At 49.9% G+C, this 24,409-nt stretch overlaps 1 protein-coding gene across 6 annotated transcripts; it reads right to left on the minus strand.

Annotated features, from left to right (window-relative positions):
* Window positions 1–625: 625 nt before the first annotated feature.
* TCP11 (t-complex 11) lies at window positions 626–24,179 on the minus strand. Of its 6 annotated transcripts, none has more exons than XM_029068322.2 (10): window positions 24,074–24,179; window positions 19,884–20,081; window positions 13,122–13,254; window positions 11,031–11,151; window positions 7,334–7,554; window positions 6,040–6,176; window positions 4,956–5,173; window positions 4,702–4,883; window positions 3,782–3,945; window positions 626–1,078 (listed from the first exon to the last, which is right to left on the minus strand). In XM_029068322.2, exons 2-10 carry the CDS (start codon window positions 20,065–20,067, stop codon window positions 840–842), a joined length of 1,599 nt encoding a protein of 532 aa, XP_028924155.1. In that variant the 5' UTR covers window positions 20,068–20,081; window positions 24,074–24,179; the 3' UTR covers window positions 626–839. The 6 variants fall into 6 exon arrangements, with proteins under 6 accessions (XP_028924155.1, XP_039768690.1, XP_028924160.1 ...); XM_039912756.1 differs by lacking the exon at window positions 24,074–24,179 and adding an exon at window positions 23,729–23,750; XM_029068326.2 differs by having other exon boundaries at window positions 852–1,078; window positions 3,900–3,945.
* Window positions 24,180–24,409: the final 230 nt, after the last annotated feature.

Raw genomic sequence — 24,409 nt, forward strand, 5'->3', positions numbered from 1 at the left:
CAGAACTGGGCTGTCTGTCGAGCCGGGCTCCTCGCCCCACATCGCTTCAGCCCCTCAAATGGGGTTTTTTGTGATCTTTCTCTCTGCCGAGGAATCCAAGGTGGGCTGCATTCACCCACCAGCTGTATTTCACCGTAATCACGGCAGGCAGGGGAGGAGGTGGCCAAGGAGGGTTAGTTGTTGTTCCCACCCTTCCCCCACGGGGAAACCGTCGCTTCTCACCCTTCTAGCCCCCAGCCAAATCGCCCAGGGGGTCCCTTGCGTTGGAAAAGCAGCATGGCCTAGTGGCAAGATCACAGGCTTGGGAGTCAGAGGATGTGGGTTCAAATCCTGGCTCCGCCACTTCTCTGCTGTGTGAACCTGGGCGAGTCACTTAACTTCTCTCTGCCTCAGTTACCTCATCTGTAGAATGGGGATTAGGACTGTGCGCTCCACGTGGGACGGGGACCGAGTCCGACCTGATCACCTCGCATCTATCCCCGTGCTTGGCACATAGTAAGCCAACAACAAATACCGTGATCGTCATTACCGCGTTAGCCAGAGCTTACCTCCTGTGTCCTCGACTGAGCCCCAAGCGGGGGGCTGAGCGGCAGGCCTTATGTTTCACCAGGTGTGAGAACTTTCCTTCTTGCTGCTCAGAAGTTTATTGGGAAAAGAAGTTTGGCTGTTTGGTGTTCCCGCCCGTGGCCCCTGAGGTCCTGGCTGTGGGGTGGATGGAGGGGGACGTCGGCTTCGTTAACCTCAGGCGATGTCGGGTGGCCGTCGGCACCATTGAGGAACTTGCTGTAAAGTCCTCTGGTTCTCCAAACTTCGGACCCCGTCGAACCCCGCTTGGCGTGTCAGAAGCCAGCGGGCAGGGTGGGGTCTCTCTGAGCAGCAGGGGTGAGCAGCAGTTTCTTCAGGATCCCAGCGTAGTAGGGGCCAAACACCTGGCGGTTGTGATTAATCACGTGCAAGAACCTGTGACCCACTTCCGCCAGCTCCCCCTGGATGGGCGGAAGGCCTCCCGGGAGGTCCTTCAGAGACATCTGCACGCCGCAGGAAAGACAGCAGCTGAGAAAGAGATGGATCCGCTTCTCTGGGAACGGTGAGAAAAACGGTGGCGGAGAAGCCTCAGCCTCTGGATGAATCATCCACTTGCCCGCTCACCGGGGGCAGGGGGCGAATGGGCCCATTTCATTTCTCTTCCTCCCCGTCTGCCTTCTGGGATGGCAAACTCTGGATGTGGTGGTCGTTAAGCACCTTTTATGAGCCCAAACCCTGAACTAAGCACCGGGGGTGGATACCAAATCGGCAGGTGGGACGCAGTCCGTGTCCCACGAGTCTAAGTGGGAAGGAGAATGTTTGTGGGACGGGATTTAATTCAAGTGGAGGTAAGCCCGAGATTTCACGTTTAGCTCTGCTTGGGTCTGACGGAGGGTGGGCCGCCTCTAAAGGTGGGGTGGAATCAGGGCTGGATTGTGAACGAAACAGAATTGGACATTTGCTAGAGGGGCCTGCTTCGGGGATAGGACTCGGACTACTTTGTCCTTGGAGGGGATGAGTTGAGAGGCCGGAACTGGGGAACGGCCCGGGCTCAGTTCTGGCCTGGCTGGGTGAGTTGTCCTAACCGAGAACAAGCCCTCCAGCCACACTCGGCCCTTACTGGGCCGTGGGACCGGATCAGGTGACGTAGAGAATGACATCTGAACTAGAGATGATTGTTCCATGCCCTACTAATCATAATAATTGTGGTATTTGTTAAGGACTGTACTGTACACCAATATAGATCATCAGGACCCACGTGGGCCTCACAGCTTAAGAAGAAAGAAGTGGTTTTGAATCTCCAATCCACAGATGAGGGAATAATAGTAATAATAATGTTGGTATTTGTTAAGCGCTTACTATGTGCAGAGCACTGTTCTAAGCGCTGGGGGAGTTACAGGGTAATCAGGTCGTCCCACATGAGGCTCACAGTTAATCCCCATTTTACAGATGAGGGAACTGAGGCCCAGAGAAGTTGTGACGGACCCGAGGTCACACAGCGGGTATGTGATCGAACTGGGATTAGAATTTGAGTCCTCTGACTCCCCATGTTCTTTCCACTGGACCAGGCTGCTCCCCTAGACCAGTGGTACAGCTCTGTGATACGTATCACCTACCCTCTCTTCCCTTCCAACTGACCGGGCTCGGAAAGTCCCCTAGGAAAGCAGAAGAGTGGAGAGCGAGGATTGGTTTTGTGTGGTTTGTTCCACGGGAAAGGGTCTGAAGCAGGAAGGCGATCCCTCTGGGAAGTCCACCATTTCCCTCACCCTGGCCCCAAGGGCCCAGCTCTAATCTCGTGCCACCTTGGACAAAGGTTGTGACAATTGTGCTCGTTGTGGGCAGGGAACGTTTCTACCGGGGCTCAGTGGAAAGAGCCCGGGCTTGGGAGTCAGAGGTCAGGGGTTCTAATCCCGGCTCTGCCGCCTTTTAGCTGTGTGTCTTTGGGCAAGTCACTTAACTTCTCTGAGCCTCGGTTACCTCGTATGGAAAATGGGGATTAAGACTGTCAGCCCCATGTGGGACAACCTGATTACCTTGTAATAATAATAATAATGTTGGCATTTGTTAAGCGTTTACTATGTGCACAGCACTGTTCTAAGCACTGGGGTAGATACAGGGTAACTGGGTTGTCCCACATGGGGCGCTCAGTTAATCCCCATTTTGCAGATAAGGTAACTAAGGCACAGAGAAGTTAAGTGACTTGCCTAAGGTCATACAGCCAACATGTGGCAGAGCTGGGATTCGAACCCATGACCTCTGACTCCCAAGCCCGGGCTCTTTCCACTGAGCCACGCTGCTTCTCTATCCCTCCCTTCTCTTCCCTTCTGCTTCTCTTCCCTCCCAGCGCTTAGAACAGCGCTTGGTACACAGTATGCGCTTAACAAAATGGCATCATTATTACTATCGAAGCAGCATGACATAGTGGACTGAGCACGGGCCTGGGAGTCGGAAGGTCGTGGGTTCTAATCCCGGCTCCATCGCTTGTCTGCTCTGTGACTTTGGGCAAGTCGCTTCACTTCTCTGGGCCTCGGTTCCCTCTTCTGTAAAATGGGGATTGAGACCGTGAGCCCCACGTGGGACAGGGACTGTGTCCAACCCGATTTGCTTGTATCCACCCCAGCGCTTAGTACGGAACCTGACTTAAACAGCGCTTAACAGATACCATAATTATTATTATTACTATCGTATTCTCTTAAGGGCTTAGTACAGTGCCCTCTGCATACAGTAAATGTTCGATAAATACCACTGATTGATCACTGGCGGGGGAAGGGATGACCACAGTGATTGACTGCCATGGGTTTCAAAACTGGGTCCTAGATTTTTACTGCCCGTTTGCCAGGGGCTCCCTGTGTTTTGCAGCCCGGGGTGAGAGGCAGAAGGGGTTTCCGGCTCCAGAGATGTGACCGGAGTCTTTGGTACTGGGTGAACACTTTGGTCAACCAAGTGAAAAGCAGCTGCAGGGAATGAAGGGAATCTTCTCTAGAGACCACATTGCTCAAGGAGCATTGGGAAGAGTGAGTTGAAACAGAGCAAAGAGGTGCCCGTCGGCAACACCAAGCCGCCCCATCGGTCACTTTAACTTAACTCGCGTGTATCTGATAATTACTCATTTCCTTTGGTTTTTGTTACTTGAACTCTGGGCTCTGTGAAGGCCAGGGGGCCGGAGCAGCCCCTCCCCCAAGGACTGAGTTGGTCTTTTCAAATAGTTCCAGGGCCACCTTCCCCCTCTGCCCCCTGCACCCCACTGGGCACTCACCAATGACATTCCGCACTGAATTCTCCGCCTTGGCTAAACCCTGGATCTGCCCCTTGAGAGAAGCCACTTGGTCGCTGCTCAGGGCAGGAAGGCCCATCTCCACGAGGGCCTGACTTACCTCCTGGGACACCAGGTGGCTGATACTCAGCAAAGCCTCTTCGAGCCTGAAAGAGAGGTCAGCGCTCTGGCCGTCTCCAGTTGGGTTTAGAGACAGGTGAATCCTCCCTTCCAGGCGGGAGAACGTGAGGGGGTGGGGGACAACGGGGTGGGGGCCCTCTTGACTGTGCCCCATGTTCCTTAAAACCCAATAAACCCCAGGGTACTCTCTTGGTTAAGCGGATAGATTGGCATAGCAGCTCAAAATTGCCCCAGATATCTCCATAGAGTCCTCCCAACCCCCACAGAGAGCTAGCTTGGTCCTTTCCGTAGGCCTCTAAACCTCCATGAGCTTTTCCAAGCGCACTGGAGGGATTTCCAGCAGGGGTGGACCAGAGGCCTGTCTCTGTCCGCAAAGCAGCGCTACTAAAAGGAAAAAAAATGATAACCGGCGGACCAGCAGTCCCCTTCCCGACCTCCCCTCGTGGAGGTGAGTGGCTGGGCTTTCCATGAGTGAGGGGTCCCAGGCAGTCACGGAGGAAGACGCCAAGCATACAGCTCCGTTCCTCGGGACTGAACAAAATAGGAGAGGCAGGGGATGCAGCTGACCAAAGAGGGAGTGGACAACAGGGGCCAGGTGGGGCTGGAGGGCAGCGGCTCTCCTCCACCTGACCCCGGGTGGCGGGCACCACCCTTCTCCAACCTGTTCTGGGACATTTTCTTATATCCGTGCTGAGTTGCGGCCATTGCCGGCTCACTTCCAGTCCCGCCCCTACCCTACCCTTCCTTATTCCCTCCAGACAACAGCCTCGTCTGCAACTCACCTCCAGTGGAGGCCGTCTAGGAGGATGCTGATCCCCCGTTTCAGACGTTCTATAAACGGAGGGGAGCTGACCAGGGCAGGGCCACAGAGACAGCCGGTCACAAGCAGGACGGCCCCCAAGATGGTGAGATCATGCACCCGGGACTGGATCTCCTGAATCCGGAGCCTGTCCATAAGCAGAGTCTAAAAAGGTGGGAGAGGAGGAGTTGTCAGGGTGGGAAGGAAAGAGCCCAGCGGCCCCTTCCGGCCTCATACCTCGGGATATTCCGGGTTTCCAGGTTCCCAGTGGAGCAAGTTCATGTAACCCTGGTTCAGAACCGTCAGGGAGCTGGGGGTGGCCGAGCCGCAGCTGGTCGTCGCTCCGGGGGCTGATGTGCTGGCTGGGTCAGGGAGGTCGGGAATAGCTGTTGGCTGGGGGAGGGAGGCTTCTGCTGCTGCTCTGGACAGCCATTTGACGGTGTAATCGAGTGCGTCTGTAACAGTGAGAGACGTTTACAAGCCGCGGCCATTCCCGCCGGGGAGCTTAATAATAGTAATAATAATGATGATGGTACATAATCTGGCAGGTGCTGAAAACTCAAAACAGAAAAGAAATCCTATTCACCCCTAGGTTAGTGGATAGAGCACGGGCCTAGGAGTCAGAAGGACCTGAGTTCTAATATCTGCTATTGGCTAAGTGTTTACTATGTTTCAAGCACTATGCTAAACGCTGAGGCTATATGTCAGATGCAGGCCCTGTCCCACATGGGGCTCACGGTCAAAGTAGGAGGGAGGATAGGTATTGAAATCCCATTTTGCAGATGAGGAAACTGGGGCACAGAGAAGCGAAGCACATCAGGTAAGCAGCGGAGCCGGGATCAGAACCCAGGTCCTCTGACTTCCAGGACTGGGTTCTTTCCAGTAGGCCACGCCGCTCCACTGCGCGCAGAGCACTCTACTAAGCACTTAGGAGACTGCGACAGAATTGATAGACAGGGTCCCTGCCCACAAAGAGCTTACAGTCTAGAAGGAAGTCTGTCTCGGTCCCACGCTTCCTCAGAGTGGCAACTTCCACTTCTCTCTCGGCAGCTGGTGCGGGGCAGAGTTTTGGCTCTACGGCTTTCTCCGCCTTCAGCTGCCTAGTTGTAAGCAAATGGCGATCGGGTCCTACCTCCCACACCCTCTTGTGTCAGGTTGCTTTTCCTTTCCCCCAGCAGGGACGAGGAAGGAGGGAGGGAGAGAGGGGACGGCACCCGGCTGCTGGGAACTGGGTCCCGTCTCCCTGCTCCGGCAGGGACAGGAAGCTGACTGCAGGCCTAGGCACCTCTACCCGTCCCTTAGCCCAAGCTCCCGTACGTACTGGGCATCCGGTCAAGAAGCTCCTGGAATTTGGTCCGCTCGTACTGGACTGAGTGTTCCTTCAGGTGGGGCCGGAGGCTCCGGATGGTAAAGTTCAGCATGTCCATTTTCATTAGACCTAGAACTTGGAATATCTCCCTGTTCGGGGAAAGGGGAAAGTAACACCGTCTCAATTGTGCGGTCAGGCCCGGGAATCGGCGGAGGCCCCTGGTGGGCTTTCCTCGGTCAGTCGGAGGACTAGAGGGGAGAGAGGAGGCGTTTTCCCCTAAATCAGGAAGGGCGGGGCCCGGGACTGAGAATGTTAGGCTGGGTTTTCTGGGGTTTGGGAGGTGAGGCCGGTTCTTTGGTCAGCGTGGTCTAGTGGACGGAACATAGGCCTGGGAATCAGAAGGACCCGGGTTCTAATCCATGAGTCTGCTGTGCGACCTTAGACAAGTCACTTTGCTTCTCTGTGCCTCAGTTTCCTCATCTGAACAATGAGGACTAAGACACACTCTAAGCTTCAAGGCTCTCCGTCACCTTGCCCCTCCTACTTCTCCTCCCTTATCTCTTTCCACTACCCACACCGCACGGTCCGCTCCTCTGCCGCCCACCTCCTCCCCGTCTCCCGTTGTCGCCTATCCCGCCGTCGACCCTTGGGCCACATCCTCCCGCGGTCCTGGAATGCCCTCCCTCCTCACCTCCGCCAAACTCATTCTCTTCCCCTCTTCAAAATCCTCCTTAAAGCTCACCTCCTCCAAGAGGCCTTCCCAGACTGAGCTCCCCTTTTCCCTCTGCTCCCTCTACACCCCCCTTCACCTCTCTGCAGCTAAACCCTCTTCTGCCCCCATTTCCCTCTGCTCCTCCCCCCTCCCTTCCCCTCCCCTCAGCACTGTACTCATCCGCTCAACTGTATAAATTTTCATTACCCTATTTATTTTGTTAATGAGATGTACATTGCTTTGATTCTATTTATTTGCTTTTGTTTTAATGAGATGTTCATCCCCTTGATTCTATTTATTGCTATTGTTCTTGTCTGTCCGTCTCCCCCGATTAGACCGTAAGCCCGTCAAAGGGCAGGGACCGTCTCTATCTGTTACCGATTTGTACATTCCAAGCGCTTAGTACAGTGCTCTGCACATAGTAAGCGCTCAATAAATACTATTGAATGAATGAATGACCGTGAGCCCATTGTGGGACGGGGATTGTGTCCGACCCAATTATCTTGTATCTACCCCAGATCTTAGTACGGTGCCTGGCACATAGTAAGCGCTCAACAAATATCATAATTATTACCATTATTATTAGGTTCCCACCTCAAGAGCTGCACGGGGTCTGTTATACTCTGAAGTTTCTGCACCTCTTCATCCCGGACCGGTGCACAGAGCATGGCCATCATGCCCCGGATGTAGGCGGAGAGGCGAGGGACGTCAAGGGCTCCGTGTTCCGCTTCTTGCCTGAGGAGCTCCATGTCCATGGCTTCTTCGATCTGGCTACGCAGGCGGGCGTGATGGGGTAGCAGTAAAGACAGCAAGATCTAGCCAGCGAGAAAATCCCAGTCAATGTTACAAGTAGCCCAAAACCAGTTCCCCGCACTCGGCAGCTCAAGGCTTTGGGCAACTCTGGTTTTCCACTTGGTGGGGGTCGGGGGGAGCCTACAACATGGAGGGGAAGCAGCGTGGCTCAGTGGAAAGAGCCTGGGCTTCGGAGTCAGAGATCATGGGTTGGAATCCCGCCTCTGCCACTTGTCAGCTGTGGGACTGTGGGCAAGTCACTTCACTTCTCTGTGCCTCAGTTACCTCATCTGTAAAATGGGGATTAACTGTGAGCCTCATTTGGGACAACCTGATTACCCTGTATCTCCCCCAGCGCTTAGAACAGTGCTCTGCACATAGTAAGCGCTCAATAAATACCAACATTAACATTAGCACGGTGTGTTTTCTTGCCAGAAGACAGTCTCAGCCCCTGCTGTAGCCCCAAATCCTCTTAGGTTCAGGAGCTGCTGGACAATCGGGGCTGCAATGGGGTCATTTCATGTGCCAGTGCAGAGGTGACATATGCAATCCTTTATTATAATAAAAATGGCATTTGTTAAGCACTTACTGTGTGCATAGCACTGTTCTAAGTGCTGGGGGGATACAAGGTGATCAGGTTGTCCCATGTGGGGCTCACAGTTTTAATCCCCATTTTCCAGATGAGGTAACTGAGGCATAGAGAAGTGAAGTGACTTGCCCAAAGTCACAAGCGGCAGAGCCGGGATTAGAACCCACGACCTCTGACTCCCAAGCCTGGGCTCTTTCCACTGAGCCACGCTGCTTCTCTACCTGCTGGGTGAGGAGCACAGGATTAAGCGGTTGGAAGAGTGCGGTAGAAGCAGAAGACGACGTGATCCCTGTCCACAATGAGTTTGTAGGGGAGATGGACCCAAAAATAATTTACAAAGAGGAAGAAGTCCTCCAATAATTGAATGTGTAAAACAATAGCAACGGAAGTGCCACGGGAAGTTGGGAGGATCAAAATCCTCAGGAGGAGCGAAAGTGCTGAGGTGAACGTCGTCGGGAAGCAGTGGCCTGAGGAGAAGAAAAAATTCATCAGGGAAAGCTTCCTTGGGGAGGTGAGACAGAAGGATGGTGTGAGCCAGGGGTCACAGGCGGGAGCGAGGGAGCTTTGGGAGAAATAGGAAACCCCGCAGCGTGTGGTAGATTCACCCAGCATGACACTAGCCCACCAATAATTAGCATAGCCCTCTGGCACATCTACAGCCTGGTTTGCTCTCCAGGGATTAGCTTTGTCTTGAGAGTTCACTACTGGCAATGAGATTCTATCAGTGAGTATGAGTGTTTTTTGTTGTTGTTTTTTAACAGTATTTCTTAAGCGCTCATTATGTGTCAGGCATTGTATTGAGTGCTGGGGCATATATAAGCTTCTCAGGCTGGACACAGTCCACATCCTACATGGGGCTCAAAGACTTAATCCCCATTTTACAGAGGAGGTAACTGAGGCCCAGAGAGGAGAAATGACTACCCAAGGAGACGGAGAAGACAAATGGCAGAGTCAAGATTCAAATTTATTGCTCTTTATTGCTATTTACTATCTATTTATTTATTGCCATTGTTCCTGTCTGCCTGTCTCCCCCGATTAGAATGTAAGCCCGTCAAACGGCAGGGACTGTCTCTATCTGTTGCCGACTTGTTCATTCCAAGCGCTTAGTACAGTGCTCTGCACATAGTAAGTGCTCAAATACTATTGAATGAATGAATGAATGAACCTGGGTCCTTCTGATTCCCGGGCCCATGCTCTAAAACAAGGCCATGCTGCTTCTCTTGTTGAGAGCGCTCCTGCACATGGGTCCCTGAATATCTAGTGGGACCCCTTTTCTGGCCCCCAGATATCTGGGGAGCAAGTATTGCTTAAACACCAAGGGAGCTGTCAGTCACTCAGTCAATCATATTTACTGAACAGAACATTGTACTAAGCGATTGGGAGAGTACAGCAAAGCACTACAACAGCATGGGAAGCAGCAGAGTGTAGGGGATAGAGCACAGGCCTGGGAGTCAGAAGGTTGTGAGTTCTAAACTCTTCTCTGCCGCTTGTCTGCTCTGTGGCCTTGGCCAAGTCACATAACTTCTCTGGACCTCATCTGTAAAATGGGGATTAAGATTGTGAGCCCCATGCGGGAAAGGGACTGGGTCCAACCTGATTCACTTGTATCTACCCCAGGGCTTAGTACAGTGCCTGGCACATAGTAAGCACTTAACAAATAACACAATTAGGATCATTATTATTAACAAACACATTCCCTGCCCACAACAAGATTCCAGCCTAGAAGGCTGTCTGACGGCACTGCCATCTTTCCCTCAACGGGGTTATGTTCGTGGGGCTTTCATTTAGGACTGGGAAGAAAAAAGGGGAAACATAGTGCCTACCAAGTGGCAGGATGATCATTTAAGTTGAGGAGTTGCAGAGGATGCCCTGAATCGTGCCTCTCTCTCACCTAGTATCACCTGGCATCTGCCACAGGACAGGTGGCAGGATTAGCGGGCGCAGCTTGTGGTAACAGAATTTTCTGTGTACCTTGATCTTGTCTCTCCCGCTGCAGTCTCCTGGCCCAAGTCCTCCCTCCCCCTTTTTATCCGAGAGTCCACCCCCTCTCCTCACCTTCAAAACCCTCCTAAAATTACATCTCCTCAAGAGGTCTTCTCTGTCTAAGCCCTCTTTCCCCTTCCCACCCTCCCCCTGCATCAACTATGCACTTGACTGTGAATCCCTTAAGTATTTTGACTCTCCCCCCAGCCCCATAGCGCTTAAATACATACGCTTATAGTCTGCCATTACCTCTAACTGCAATTCATTTTAATGTCTCTCTCCCCATGTAGACTCTAAGCTCTTTATGGGCAGGGATCATGCCTATTATCTCTCCTGGACTGTACTTTCCCAAGCGTTTAGTCCCACACTCTGCACATAATAAGTGCTTGATAAATACCACAGATTGATTGATTGAGACCTCATCAACAGCAGTCAACACGAGGCCCTCCCTAGTTTTGTGAGCCATTTTTGAGTCACTCAGAGAGGTTTTAGTAAAGACTGAATGAAAGGTTGTTGGGTTTTTTTCCCCACCTTCTGGTGAAAATCAAGAGAAACGCCAAAACACAATGCAACAAATACGAAAGTAGGAAGTTCTCCTTTGGTCAACTGGAAAGACCGGAATGAGAAAACGGCCAGAGCATCGGAGCAGGGCATCTGCAGGCGAGCGCTGTTGTTTTCGGGAGATGGCCTGGCACCTCTAGGCTATAAACTAGTTGTGGGCAAGGATTGTGTCTGTTTCTTGTTACACTGTACTCTCCCAAGTGGTCAGTGCAGTGCTTTGCACATAATAAGTTTGTATATACTTGACATATAGTAAGTGCTTAACGAATACCGTAAAAAAAAAAAGAGAGAGACCACCCGCCCCCTCGAGCCAGGTCAGGGCTCTCCCTCCAGGCTGACCGAGTTACACCCCCAGGGGACTCTCACCTCTTTGATTTCCTGCAGGAGTTTGAGAACGTGGGTGTAGTCTGGAGGGATGGCTGACAACTGCTCTTTCAGATTATCCCAGAAAGCCCTGTACATTGTCTCCTTCATCCAACTTTCCAGGCTGTAGTGGGAATAAATGGCGTCAGGGTCATCTCGCTTTGGGAGCTGGAAGGCCCTCCCACACCCAAGATGGGGACCCTTCTGACCTCTGCTTCCAAATCACCTCTGGGGGACTGACCTCCTGGAAAACTACCCTCTCTGTAGTGCACCATCCTAAACCCTGCTTCCAGCTCAAGGCCTCCTCCTCACATTTTTTTAATGGTATTTGTTAAGCACTTACTGGGTGCCGAGCGCCGGGGTAGACGCAAGCTGATCAGGTTGGACACAGTCCATGCCCCATGTGGGGCTCACAGTCTTGATCCCCATTTTGCACACAAGGGAACTGAGGTAGGGAGAAGTGAAGTGACTTGTCCAAAGTCACACAGCAGACAAATGGTAGAACCGGGATTACAACCCAGGTCTTCTGACTCCCAGGCCCGGGCTCTTTCCACTAGGCCACGCCGCTTCTCACATTCCCTTGAAGCCCCCATTCATTGCTTCCTGAGGGAAGGCACAGACCCCAAAGAGTTTTGCTTTCTGGGGTCTCATGGCTGCACCATGGCTCCAACCACTGCAGCCATTTAAACAACGGTGCCAGGGAAGTGTACCCGCCCATCTCATTTCCTCGGAGCTGGACCGACTACGGAATCTAGTATTTGAACTACTTCAAGGGGCAAGTGGAAATTTTGAAAAATAGTCCCTGGCGTGGTTATCTAAAGAACATGGGGCTGGGAGTCAAGAGACCTGGGTTCTCATCCCAGCTCCACCACTTGCCTGCTGGTGACCTTGGCTAAGTCACTTGACTTTTCTGCGGCTCACGTTCCTCCTCTGTAAAATGGGGATTCAATACTCGTTCTCCCTCGCTCTAAGCTGCCCATGTGGGGCAGGAATTGGGTCCAGATTATCTTGAATCCATCCTAGAGCTTATCCTAGAAAGTGTTTAATAAATACCATTATTATTATTATTGATGTAAATAATAATAATAATAATAATTATGGTATTTGTTAAGCATTTACTATGTGCAGAGCACTGGGGTAGATGCAGGGTAATCAGATTGTTCCACGTGGGGTTCACATTTTTTTTTTTTAATCCCCATTTTTACAGATGAGGTAACTGAGGCACAGAGAAATTAAGTAATCTGCCCAAGGTCACACAGCAGACAAGTGGCGGAGCCGGAATTAGAACCCACGACCTCTGACTCCCAAGTCTGTGCTCTTTCCACTAAGCCACACTGATGTTGTTATTATTACATTCAACTAAGAACACCAGGTAAAGCTACATCCGGGAATATTATCTGAGTCTTTCTCCTGATCAACCAATTAGCCTTAGATGAGCATATATATAGCCAAAGAAGTGGCCAAAATGGGATATTTATTATTACTAGGATTATTATTAATAATAATAATTATGGTTTTGTTAAATGCTTACTATGTGCAAAGCACTGTTTTAAGCACTGGGGTAGATAGACAGTAATAAGATTGGACACAGTTCCTGTCCCACATGGGACTCAATGCCCATTTTACAGATGAGGTAACTGAGGCACAGGGTATTTCTTTCCCTACATTGGTTAGCAGCCAAATTCAGACTGCACAATCTCAGATGTGGACTGGAATTGTCTATGTCCCTGTTGAAAACCCATCTCTGGATTCATAACGGTGCCCATCTCACGTGGAATCAATTCCAGGGTGAATAGGAAAACAATCCAAGCTGAACCTGGTTCTTCTGGACTTCTGCCTGCCTCCTCATTATTTCCATCTGTCTGACTTCTAGCTCTCCAATGGTTTAACGAATACCTGGGATTCTACCCAGCAGAATGGAGTTTGATTTTCATCATTGATCCATGTGTAATATGTGACGCTACTTAAGATTAGAATTCAAACTCCGGCTAACTACGTTTAACTATAAAGTGTAGGTTCAAACCCGGTAAGCCAGGATGGGGAGAGAAATGAGGAAACGGAAAGAGAAATGAATCAACGGAAAGAAGAATATACCTGTTTGGGGGTAAAGTAACCTTCTCCAGGTGGAAATTTTGATTTACCACAATCTCATGGGCGATGCTCATCTTGGAAACTTCCTTTGCTGTCTCCATCAGATCGGTGACCGAGAAAAGTCTTGGAGGCTTGGCTGGAAAAAGGGACGGCAGAAGTCAAAATGAATCCGGGCCAACCTAAAAATCTACCAGAATCCCTCCCCAGCCCTTTATTTATATTAAAGAGATTTCCCACTGCTTCACTGAATGAAAATGGTTTTATTAAAGACTCTTATTAATTAATACTATTGCTATTATTATTATTTGCTTACAACATGCCTAGTGCTGGGCTAAGCCCTGGGATAGTTAAAGGATAATCGGACCACACCCAGTCTTATTAAAACGTAAGGTCTTTCTGAATCCAAAACCTCCTGGCAACATTTGAAAGTCAGAATGTGGGGAACGTTGGAGACAGAGGAGAGGAGAAGGGCCATGAAATTAGGAAAATGAAGTTGACTAGAAATTGACCATCCCCTTCCAAATGGCTGGGGCAAACTGCTAGAAAGAAAAGCCCAACAAAAAGAGAAATTTGTAAAAATCAAACTTTAAGGAGAAATTAAAAAGAAAACTTTGGATTTAAGGGTCATCGCTATCATGAAGTTGGAATCTAGTTGGCATACGGATCACATCCGCAGAGTGGTCCTCCCTAGCTCAATTTTGCCCTGGGGAGGTAATGGAGCATGGGGAAATGGGGGGAATATCCTGAATAATTTCCCTTTGGGACCAAATACTATTACCAATAATAATAATAATAGTATTTGTTAGGTGCTTACTATAATAATAATGTTGGTATTTGTTAAGCGCTTACTATGTGCCGAGCACTGTTCTAAGCGCTGGGGTAGACATAGGGGAATCAGGTTGTCCCGCGTGGGGCTCACAGTCTTAATCCCCATTTTACAGATGAGGGAACTGAGGCACAGAGAAGTTAAGTGACTTGCCCACAGTCACACAGCCGACAAGTGGCAGAGCTGGGATTCGAACTCATGAGTCCTGACTCCAAAGCCCGTGCTCTTTCCACTGAGCATGTGCCAGGCATTGTACTAAGTACTGCAGTAGATACAAGCAAATGGGGTGGGACACAGACCCTGTCCCATTTGGGGCTCACAGTCTTAATCCCCATTTTACAGATGAGAGAACGGAGGCACAGAGCAGTAAAGTGACTTGCTGAAAGCTACAAGGCAGACAAGTGGCGGAACCGGGATGAGAACCTAGGTCCTTCTGACTCCCAGGCCTGTGCTCTGTCCATTAGGCCACAAACAAATCTCTTCAACGTCTTCACTGGGGTCAGATTTGCAGGTGATGTTGAACTAGCTAGGATGACTACCACCTTGGAATAACATCTGAGCCAAACCAATTGGGAAAATGGCCTTACGAAAAGGAAGATGAAATGTAATTAAGATGAGGACGGGGAGGGCACGAAGACAAAAAATACAAACCCCACAGATTCAGGATAGCAAAAGACTTTGCTAGGTCCAAAATGGCATAGGGATCATGGTTAGTTGATCAGAAGCTGAATTTATATGAATCTATATATTATAAAGGCTTTATGCTCTTTGGGGGCAAGGCATATGTCTGCCCAATCTGCTGCATTGTACTCTCCCAAGCACTCAGCAGAAAAGCAGTGTGGCTTAGTGAAAAGAGCAAAGGCTAGGGAGTCAGAGGTCGTGGGTTCTAATCCCAGCTCTGCCACTTGTCAGCTGTGTGACCTTGGGCAAATCACTTAACTTCTCTGTGCCTCGGTTACCTCATCTGTAAAATGGGGATGAAGTCTGTGAGCCCCACGTGGGACAACCTGATTACCTTAGCGCTTAGAAGTAAGTGCTTAATAAATACCAGCATTATTAATACAGTGCTCTGCACTTGGTAAGCTCTCGATGACTAATAGTAATAATAATAATATTAATGGTCATTGTTAAGAGCTTACTAGGTGCCAAGCACTGCTCTAGGCGAATTTCACTGATGATGTCTTCTTTTCATAGTCTTACCAGTGAGTGGTCTGTTTAAAAACAGACAAAGTTAATTAAAATGAGGTCTACCGCCCAAGAAAATGTCACTATCACTCAGGGAGCCAGAAGCAGAGACCCAAAGTGCTCCTTTTAAGTCAGTCGGTCATATTTATTGAGAACTTACTTTGTACAGAACATTGTACTAAGCGCTTGGGAGAATATACCAATAAACAGACACATTCCTGGCCCACAGTGAGTTTCCAGTCACACGTGTCTGCTGCGTGACCTCAGGCAGGTGACTTAACTTTTCTGTACCTCTGTCCCCTCATCTGTTAAAATGGGGATTAAGACTATGAGCCCCAGGTGGGATATGGACTCTGTCCAACTTGAGTAGCTTGAGAAGCATCATGGCAGAGTGGATAAAACACTGGCCGGGGAGTCAGATGGTCATGGGTTCTAATCCCAGCTCTGCCACTTGTCTGCTGTGTGGCCCTGGGCAAGTGACTTCACTTCTCTGAGCCTCCTCCTCTGGAAAGTGGGGATTGAGATTTGGGACAGGGACTGTGTCCAACCCGATTTGCCTGGATCCGTCCCAGCGCCTGACACATAATAAGCGCTTAACAAATACCACAGTTATTATTATGATTACTATTACCTACCCCAATACTTAGCACAGTGCCTGGCACACAGTAAGCTCTTAACAGGTACCATTTAAAAAAATGAGGTCCATGATGTTTCTACTAAAGCCAAAGAAAGGTTAGGTTAGGTTCCTGCCTGAAATTCTTGGATTCGGAATGGGCCTGGTCTAACCCAGGAAAAGGGTTTTCTCTGCCCAGTCTGGAATTTTCAGGCTATTTCATTCATTCATTCATTTGTATTTGAGTACTTACTATTGCAGAGCACTGTACTGAGTGCTTGGAGAGAATACATAATAATAATTATTACAATAATAATAATACAATATAACAATAATCTGTATAATGTATAATGTGCTTGGACAGTATGATCTAACAATAAACAGAAACATTCCCCGCCCACAACGAGCTTCTCCAGCCCCAGAAATGAACGTCCAGGCCCTGAGCCAGACCAGAAAAGGGGCCCCGTCTTTCTGCTGGGGGAGAGGAGGGCATTGCCTTGCCGGTGGGGCCAAGACTCTACCAACCCTCGCGCTGGTGAATAAAGCTCTCAGGTGTGATCGTGTCTTCCAGAAACGAGGCCAGAGCTTCCTGCGGGTCTGGCATTCGTTCATTCAGTCAGTCGTACTTATTGAGCGCTTACTGGATGCAGAGTACTGTACTAAGACCTTGGAAAAGTACTATTTAATAATAAATTGATTATAAATAATAAATTCCCTGCTTTGTGCTCTCCTGCCCCAGATGGCTCCAGGTGGGAAGTCACCCAAATCCAATGGGAATGCTTTGCACCGGGGGGCCCAAACAGTACTTTCCCTGGGAAGCCGGCCCCGGGTTGCAAGTGACCTTAAGAAGATCGGGCAGACCAGCAAGGCGCAGTGGATGGAGCGCAGGCCTTTGAGTCAGAAAGTCATGAGTTCTAATCCCGGCTCCGCCACTTTGCTGTGTGTGACCTCGGGCAAGTCGCTTCACTTCTCTATACCTCAGTTACCTCATCTGTGAAAGGGGGATTAAGGCTGTGAGCCCCAAGTGGGACATGGACTGTGTCCAACCCGATTAACTTGTAACCACCCCAGTGCTTAGTACAGTACCTGGCACGTAGTAAGCACTTAACAAATATCACAATCATTATTAAGTTATTTCTGAGCCTCCGGATCAAAGGGAGACCATGTCACTGTCAAGTCCTCCTTGGCAATAAAAGGCTTAGTCATGCAAGACCTGGAATAATAATAGTAATAATAATAACTGAAGAGCTTGTTAAGTACATATTATGTGCCAAGCACTGTCCTAAGTGCTGAGGGAAATTCAATCAGATCAAACAATGGGATTAATACAGTCCCTATTTTACAAGGGACTCCCCATCTAAAAGGGGAGGGAGAACAGATACTGAATGCCCATTTTACAGAGGAGAAAACTGTGGCTCAGAGAAATTAAGTGACTTGTTCAAGGTCACGCAGTAGGCATGTGGTGGAGCCAGGATTAGAACCCAGGTCCTCTGATTCCCAATCAATCAACCGATCAATAGTATTTAATAAGCACCTACTGTACGCAAAGCACTCTATTAAGTCCAGTGCAATAGGTTTGGTAGACATGTTCCCTATCCTCAAGGAGTTTACAGTCTACAGGGGAAGACAGAATTTAAATAAATTACAGATATGTACACGGACTAAGGGTGGGGTATAAATCAAGGGCTTAAAGGGTACAGATTCAAATCTATGGGTCACGCAGAAGGGAGAGGGAGCAGGGGAAATGAGGGCATTGTGGGAGTGAATTAGTTCTCCCATAAAGAAGTCAGAAGGACCCGGGTTCTAATCCCACCTTTGCCACTTGTCTGCTGTGTGACCTCAGGCAAGTCACTTCATTTCTCTGGGCCTCAGTTACCCCATCCGTAAAACGGAGATTCAGGCTGTGAGCCCCCACTGGGACATGGACTGTGTCCAATCTGATTAGCTTGTATCTACCCCAGCATTTAGTACAGTGCTTGGCACATAGGAAGCTCTTTAACAAATACCATTAAAAAAAAAAAAAGAATGACATCCATACTGTTTTCACGGTAAAATTCAATCCCAACCCAGAAGTGATTACACAAGACAACAATAATGGGAATTCCCAGTTTGGAGGCAGAACCCAAGCCATCTCGCCAAAGCCCTTGGGACCAGGAGTCTTCTAGGCCCAGTTCATACACCTTGGGCCTGTACTTATGGAAGTGACTCCACTCAGAAGAGACCAATCAATCAATCAGTCAATGGTATTTATTTAGAGCTTGCTATGCGCAGAGCACTGTTTCTGCTGGGTGACCTTGGTTAAGCCACTTTACTTCTATGGGCCTCAGTTACCTCATCTGTAAAATGGGGATTACGACTGTGAGGCCCACATGGGACATGGATTGGGGCCAACCCAATTTGCTTATATCCACCCTGGTGCTTAGTACAGTGCCTGGTACATAACAAGCGCTTAACAAATACCACGATTATTGTTATTATTCCGAAGCGCTTGGGCGAGTACAACAGATCGATTCAGCCACAGCTAGAGAAGGGGCACGGCCAAGTGGAAAGAACACAGCCCCAGAAGTCAAAGGACCCGGATTCTAATCCCGGTTCTGCCTCCTGCCTGATATATGACCTTGGGCAAGTCACTGAACTTTTCTGTGCCTCAGCTTCCTCCTCTGTAAATTAGGGAACTTGTTCTCCCTCCCCCTTACATTGCGAGCCCCACGTGGGACAGGGACTGTGCCTGACCTGACTGTCTTATATCTACCCCAGTGCTTAGAGCGCTGCTTGGCACCCACAAAGCTCTTAACAAATACCATAATTATTAAGTACCACAATGACTAAATACCACAGTTACTGGCATACGGTAAGCACTCAACAAATACCATTAGAAGCAAACAATAAAAACCAAAGTGAAATTAACCGGCCCTGCCATGGGGAGACACCATATGACATACTGCCAGCCATTCACTTCACTATATTCAGCTCCGGGCAACCAAAATTTCCATTTTGGGAAGACTCTTGACTCCTTCTGGGCAAAATAGAGGACAAGGGCCCCTGGAAGTATTTGGCGAACTGACAGTGACATCTAGTGACTACTAAGGAAATAGGCTTTCAGTAGAATGATTTATTAATAATAATAATAATATTTAATATCCCATCGGGCTTATACTCTGGTTTAATACTTGGCCCTCTGGGTCAAACAGCATGGCTTAATGGACAGAGCACAGGCCAGAAAGTCAGAAGGATCTGGGTTCTAAAACCTGCTCTGTCACTTGTCTGTTGTGAGACCTTAGCCAAGTCACTTTACTTCTCTGGCCTCAGTTCCCTCATCAGCAAAATGGGGATTGCGAGTGTGAGCCCCACGTGGGGCAGGGACTGGGTCCAACGTGATTTGCTGGTATCCGCCCCAGCGCTTAGTACGGAGTCTGGCACATAGTGAGAGCTTAACGAATGTCACAATTATTATCATTGGTCCTATTATCATTATTTCACTCCTCTACCTCACTAACAGAGCGGGGCCTGGGGAGAAGAATTTTCCCCTTTGGAAAACAGCGCCTCAGTCCAAGATTTGCTACTTCAGCATTCCAGTCCGGCAGAAGAAAAATGAAATCTTAGTCCCTACTGTTAATTCTGTCGTATCGTACTTTCCCCGGCACTTAGCACATAGTAAGCATTCAATAAAATAAAAGGTACAGATAAGGGGACTCACATCCAGAGGGGCAAGTATTCAGAGTGTAAGCTCCATGTGGGTAGGGAAACATCACTGTCACTTTCCCGAGCACTGCGTAGCTCAGTGGAAAGAGCCCGGGCTTGGGAGTCAGAGGCACGGGTTCGAATTCCTCCTCTGCCACTTGGCAGCTGTGTGACTGTGGGCAATTCACTTCACTTCTCTGTGCCTCAGTTACCTCATCTGTAAAATGGGGATTAAGACTGTGAGCCTCACGTGGAACAACCTGATGACCCCAGGGCTTAGAGCGGTGCTCTGCACATTGTAAGTGCTTAACAAATACCAACATTATTATTATTATTAGTCCAGTAAGCGCTCAAAAAATACGATCGAATGATTAAATGTGAGTCTCAAGAGTTCCAAGCCCCGGAAGCAAAAGGACTTGACCAGAGTCTGTGCCATGCCGGCCTAGTAAACTGGACGTACTTGGTGGCTGGTTTGGTGAATGAGGGGCGGAAAGGTCGCTGTTCTTTTCCTGGGGAGGCACGGATGTGGTGGGCACTGCCCGGGATGTTGTGGGCACTGCCTGGGATGTTGTGGGCGCCGCCGGGGATGTTTTCTCCATATCTTCGGGTTCTTTTTGGGATCCGCGCTCCTCTACATCCGGCATCCTGATGATGTTATCTGAAAGGGAAAGAGGTCCGGGGTTGAGGTCCTGGGCCCTTTGAGAGCCTCACATCCTTAATTCCAGGCTGGGGGGCTTCTAAAACCGGCTCAGTCTTGCTGGGTGACCTTGGTTAAGTCTTTTAACTTTAATCGTATTTATCGAGCGCTCAGTGTGCAGAGCACTGTATTAAGCAACTGGGAGAGTACGCTATAACGATAGCAGACACATTCCCTGCCCACAAGGAGCTATTGCTGAATTGTACTTTCCAAGCACTGAGTACAGTGCTCTGCACACGGTAAGCGCTCAGTAAATACAACTGAATAAATACAGGGGAGCCTGTACCTCAGCTTCCTCACTTTCTCAGGTGTGCCTCAGTTTCCTCACCTGTAAAATGGGGATTCAATACCTGTTCTCCGTCTCCCTCGGTGGAAAGCCCTTTGTGGGACTAGGGACTCTGTCTCATCGGATTGTATTGTATCTACCCCAGGGCTTAGCCCAGTGCTTGGCACATAGTAAAGGCTTATCAATTATCAATTATCCTTATTATTAGGCCTTAAGCCCTGGGGGAATACCAAGTAGACTCCTGCCTTAACTTCTCTGTGCCTCAGTTACCTCATCTGGAAAATGGGGATTAAGACTGTGAGCCTCATGTGGGACAATCTCATTACCCTGTATCTACCCCAGAGCTTAGAACAGTGCTCTGCACATAGTAGGCGCTTAACAAATACCAACATTATTATTTCAGGCCAAGCTGGTCCCAGGACCCTTGGATACCTGGCCTTGACTCGAATAGCGGTAGTCACTACGGCTTGGGTGACTCTAATTTGGAGGAAATTGCAACATGGCCTAGTGCCTAGAGCCCGGGCCTGGGAGTCAGAAGTCAAGGGTTCTAATCCCCCCTCTGCCACATGTCTGCTGAGAGACCTTGGGCAAGTCACTTCACCTCTCTTCACTTCACCCACCCACTTCACCCACTTCACAGAGAAGCAGCGTGGCTCAGTGGAAAGAGCACGGGCTTTGGAGTCAGAGGTCATGGGTTTGAATCCCGGCTCGGCCACTTGTCGGCTGTGTGACTGTGGGCAAGTCACTTAACTTCTCGGTGCCTCAGTTACCTCATCTGTAAAATGGGGATTAAGACTGTGAGCCCCACGTGGGACAACCTGATTCCCCTGTGTCTACCCCAGCGCTTAGAACAGTGCTCGGCGCATAGTAAGCACTTAACAAATACCAACATTATTATTATTACTCTCTGGGCCTCAGCGCCCTCATCTGTGAAATGGGGATTGTATCAGCCCCACTTGGGACAGTGACTGTGTCCAACCCGATTTGCTTGCATCTACCCCGGCGCTTAGTACAGTGCCTGCCACATAGTAAGCCCTTAACAAATACCATCATTAAATTAATGGTGGAGGGTGAGCCAGTGCCAGAGGACGTTTGGAGGGGGAGGCATGGCGTAGTGGATAGAGCCCGGAGTCAGAAGGTTATGGGTTCTAATGCCGGCTCCGCCACTTGTCTGCTGGGTGACCTTGGGTGAGTCACTTTACTTCTCTGGGCCTCAGTGCCCTCATCTGTAAACTGGGGATTGAGACTGTGAGGTCCACTTGGGACAGGGGCTCCGTCCGATTTGTTTGTATCTACCCCAGCACTTAGTATAGTGCCTGACACATACTAAGCGCTTAACAAACACCATCATTGAATTAATGGTGGGGGGTGGGCCGGAGCCAGAAGAAAGTCTGGGGGGGGAAGAGGACGCTGTGACTGAGGAAAGGCAGAGTCTGGGGAAGGAAGAGTCACCATCCCAGCACAAAAAGTGCCTGACCCATGAGGGAAGGGGAGGGAAAACTTTCCTCCTTCCTTGAGAGAAGAGTGCCTTAGTGGTCCCAGCGCTTAGAACAGTGCTTGGCACATAGTAAACGCTTAACAAATGCCATCATTATTATTAGTGGCAAGAGCCAGGCTTGGGAGTCAGAGGTTGTGGGTTCTAATCTGGCAAAGCAGTTTGGAAAGAAACGTGCTTTGCACATAGTAAGCACTTAACAAATGCCATCATTATTAGTAGTGGAAAAAGCACGGGCTTAGGAGTCAGAGAACATGGGTTCTAATCCTGACTCTGCCACTTGCCTGCTGGGTGACCTTGGGCAAGCCGATTTACTTCTCTGGGCCTCAGTTCCCTCATCTGTAAAATGGGGATTAAGACCGTGAGCCCTACATGGGACAACCTAATGACCTTGTATCTCCCCCAGCGCTTACAACTGTGCTTGGCACAAAGTATGCACTTAACAAATACTATCATTATCATTATTATTCTCAGCACTTAGAACGGTGTTTGGCACATAGTAAGCGCTTAACAAATACCATCATTATTAATCCCGGCTCCGCCACTTAGCTGTGTGACTTTGGGCAAGTCACTTCACTAGGCCTCGATGACCTCACTTCTCTGGGCCTCAGTTCTCTCATCTGTAAAATGGGGATGAAGACTGGGAGCCCCACTTGGGTCAACCTGATGACCTGGTATCCACCCCAGCGCTTTGCACATAGTAAGCGCTTAACAAATACCCTCATTATTAATCCCGGCTCCGCCACGTATCAGCTGTGTGACTATGGGCAAGTCACTTCACTGGCCCTCGATGACCTCACGTCTCGGGGACTCAGTTCTCTCGTCTGTAAAATGGGGATGAAGACTGGGAGCCCCACCTGGGGGAACCTGATGACCTGGTATCCACCCCAGCGCTTAGAACAGCGCCTGGCACATAGTAAGAGCTTAACAAATATCACTATTAATCCCGGCTCCACCGCTTATCATCTGTGTGACTTTGGGCAAGTCACCTCACTGGACTCGGTGATCTCATCTGTAAAACGGGGATGAAGATTGGGAGCCACACCTGGGACAACCTGATGACCTGGTATCTCCCCCAGCGCTTAGAACAGAGCTTGGCACATAGTAAGTGCCTAACAAATACCATCATGATTAATCCCGGCTCCGCCACTTAGCTGTGTGACTTTGGGCAAGTCACTTCACTGGGCCTTGGCGATCTCATCTGTAAAATGGCGATGAAGACTGGGAGCCACACCTGGGACAACCTGATGACCTGGTATCCCCCCCAGCGCTTGGCACATAGTAAGCACTTAACAAATACCATCCCAGCTCCGCCACTTATCAGCTCTGTGACTTTGGGCAAGTCACTTCACTGGGCCTCAGTTCTTTCATCTGTAAAATGGGGATGAAGGCTGGGAGCCCCACATAGGACAACTGGATGACCTGCTATCTTCCCACGCTACAAGAAGCAGCCTGGCTCAGTGGAAAGATCCCGGGCTGGGGAGTCAGAGGTCATGGGTTCTAATCCCGGCTCTGCTGCCTGTCAGCTGTGTGACTTTGGGCAAGTCTCTTCGCTTCTCTGTGCCTCAGTTCCTTCATCTGTAAAATGGGGATTAAGACTGTGAGCCTCATGTGGGACAACCCGATTACCTTGAACCTACTCCAGTGCTTAGAACAGTGCTCAGCACATAGTAAGCGCTTAACAAATACCATCATTATTAACCCCGGCTCCACCACTTATCAGCTGTGTGACTTTGGGCAAGTCACTTCACTGGGCCTCGGTGACCTCACGTCTCTGGGCCTCAGTTGTCTCATCTGTAAAGTGGGGATGAAGACTGTGAGCCCCACCTGGGTCAACCTGATGACCTGGAATCCACCCCAGCACTTAGAACAGCGCTTGGCACATAGTAAGCGCTTCACAAATACCATCATTATTAATCTCGGCCCTGCCCCTTATCAGCTGTGTGACTTTGGTCAAGTCACTTCCCTGGGCCTCAGTTGTCTCATCTGTAAAGTGGGGATGAGCCCCACGTGGGACAACCTGATGACCTGGTATCCACCCCAGCGCTCAGAACAGTGCTTGGCACCCAGTAAGGGTTTAAGAAATACCATCATTATTATTATTATTCCCTCCTTTGTCAAGGCTGGGGCTGGAAGGCCTTGGGCCTGCAGGTTGGCCTCCCCTCCCCTCACCTCCCCTCCCCCACAGCAGCCGATGGTCCTGGCGCGCGGCCGCTCCCGCCTTTTCGTCTGGCGGCCCCTGCCCGGGCGGCACCAACTCCCCTGAGGAAGGAGGGGGGACCCGGAGGCCCGGGGCGGGGCCCGAAGCGGAGAGGGGAGGGAAAGGGGTGGCTCTCCCCCCTCTTAGGGGACCCTCAGTGGGAGAGTCCACTATTGGGCAATCAACCGCCTGGCGTTTCCCCGGCAACCGGTCGGGGATCACGTGCTCCAAGCCCTCCAGGAGGACTATTCCATTCGGGGCGGGACGGGGGGTGGCGGGCTGGGCACTGTTCATTCATTCATTCATTC

This window comes from Ornithorhynchus anatinus, chromosome 7 (genome assembly GCF_004115215.2).
Source record: "Ornithorhynchus anatinus isolate Pmale09 chromosome 7, mOrnAna1.pri.v4, whole genome shotgun sequence".
NCBI classification, from domain to species: Eukaryota; Metazoa; Chordata; class Mammalia; order Monotremata; family Ornithorhynchidae; genus Ornithorhynchus; species Ornithorhynchus anatinus.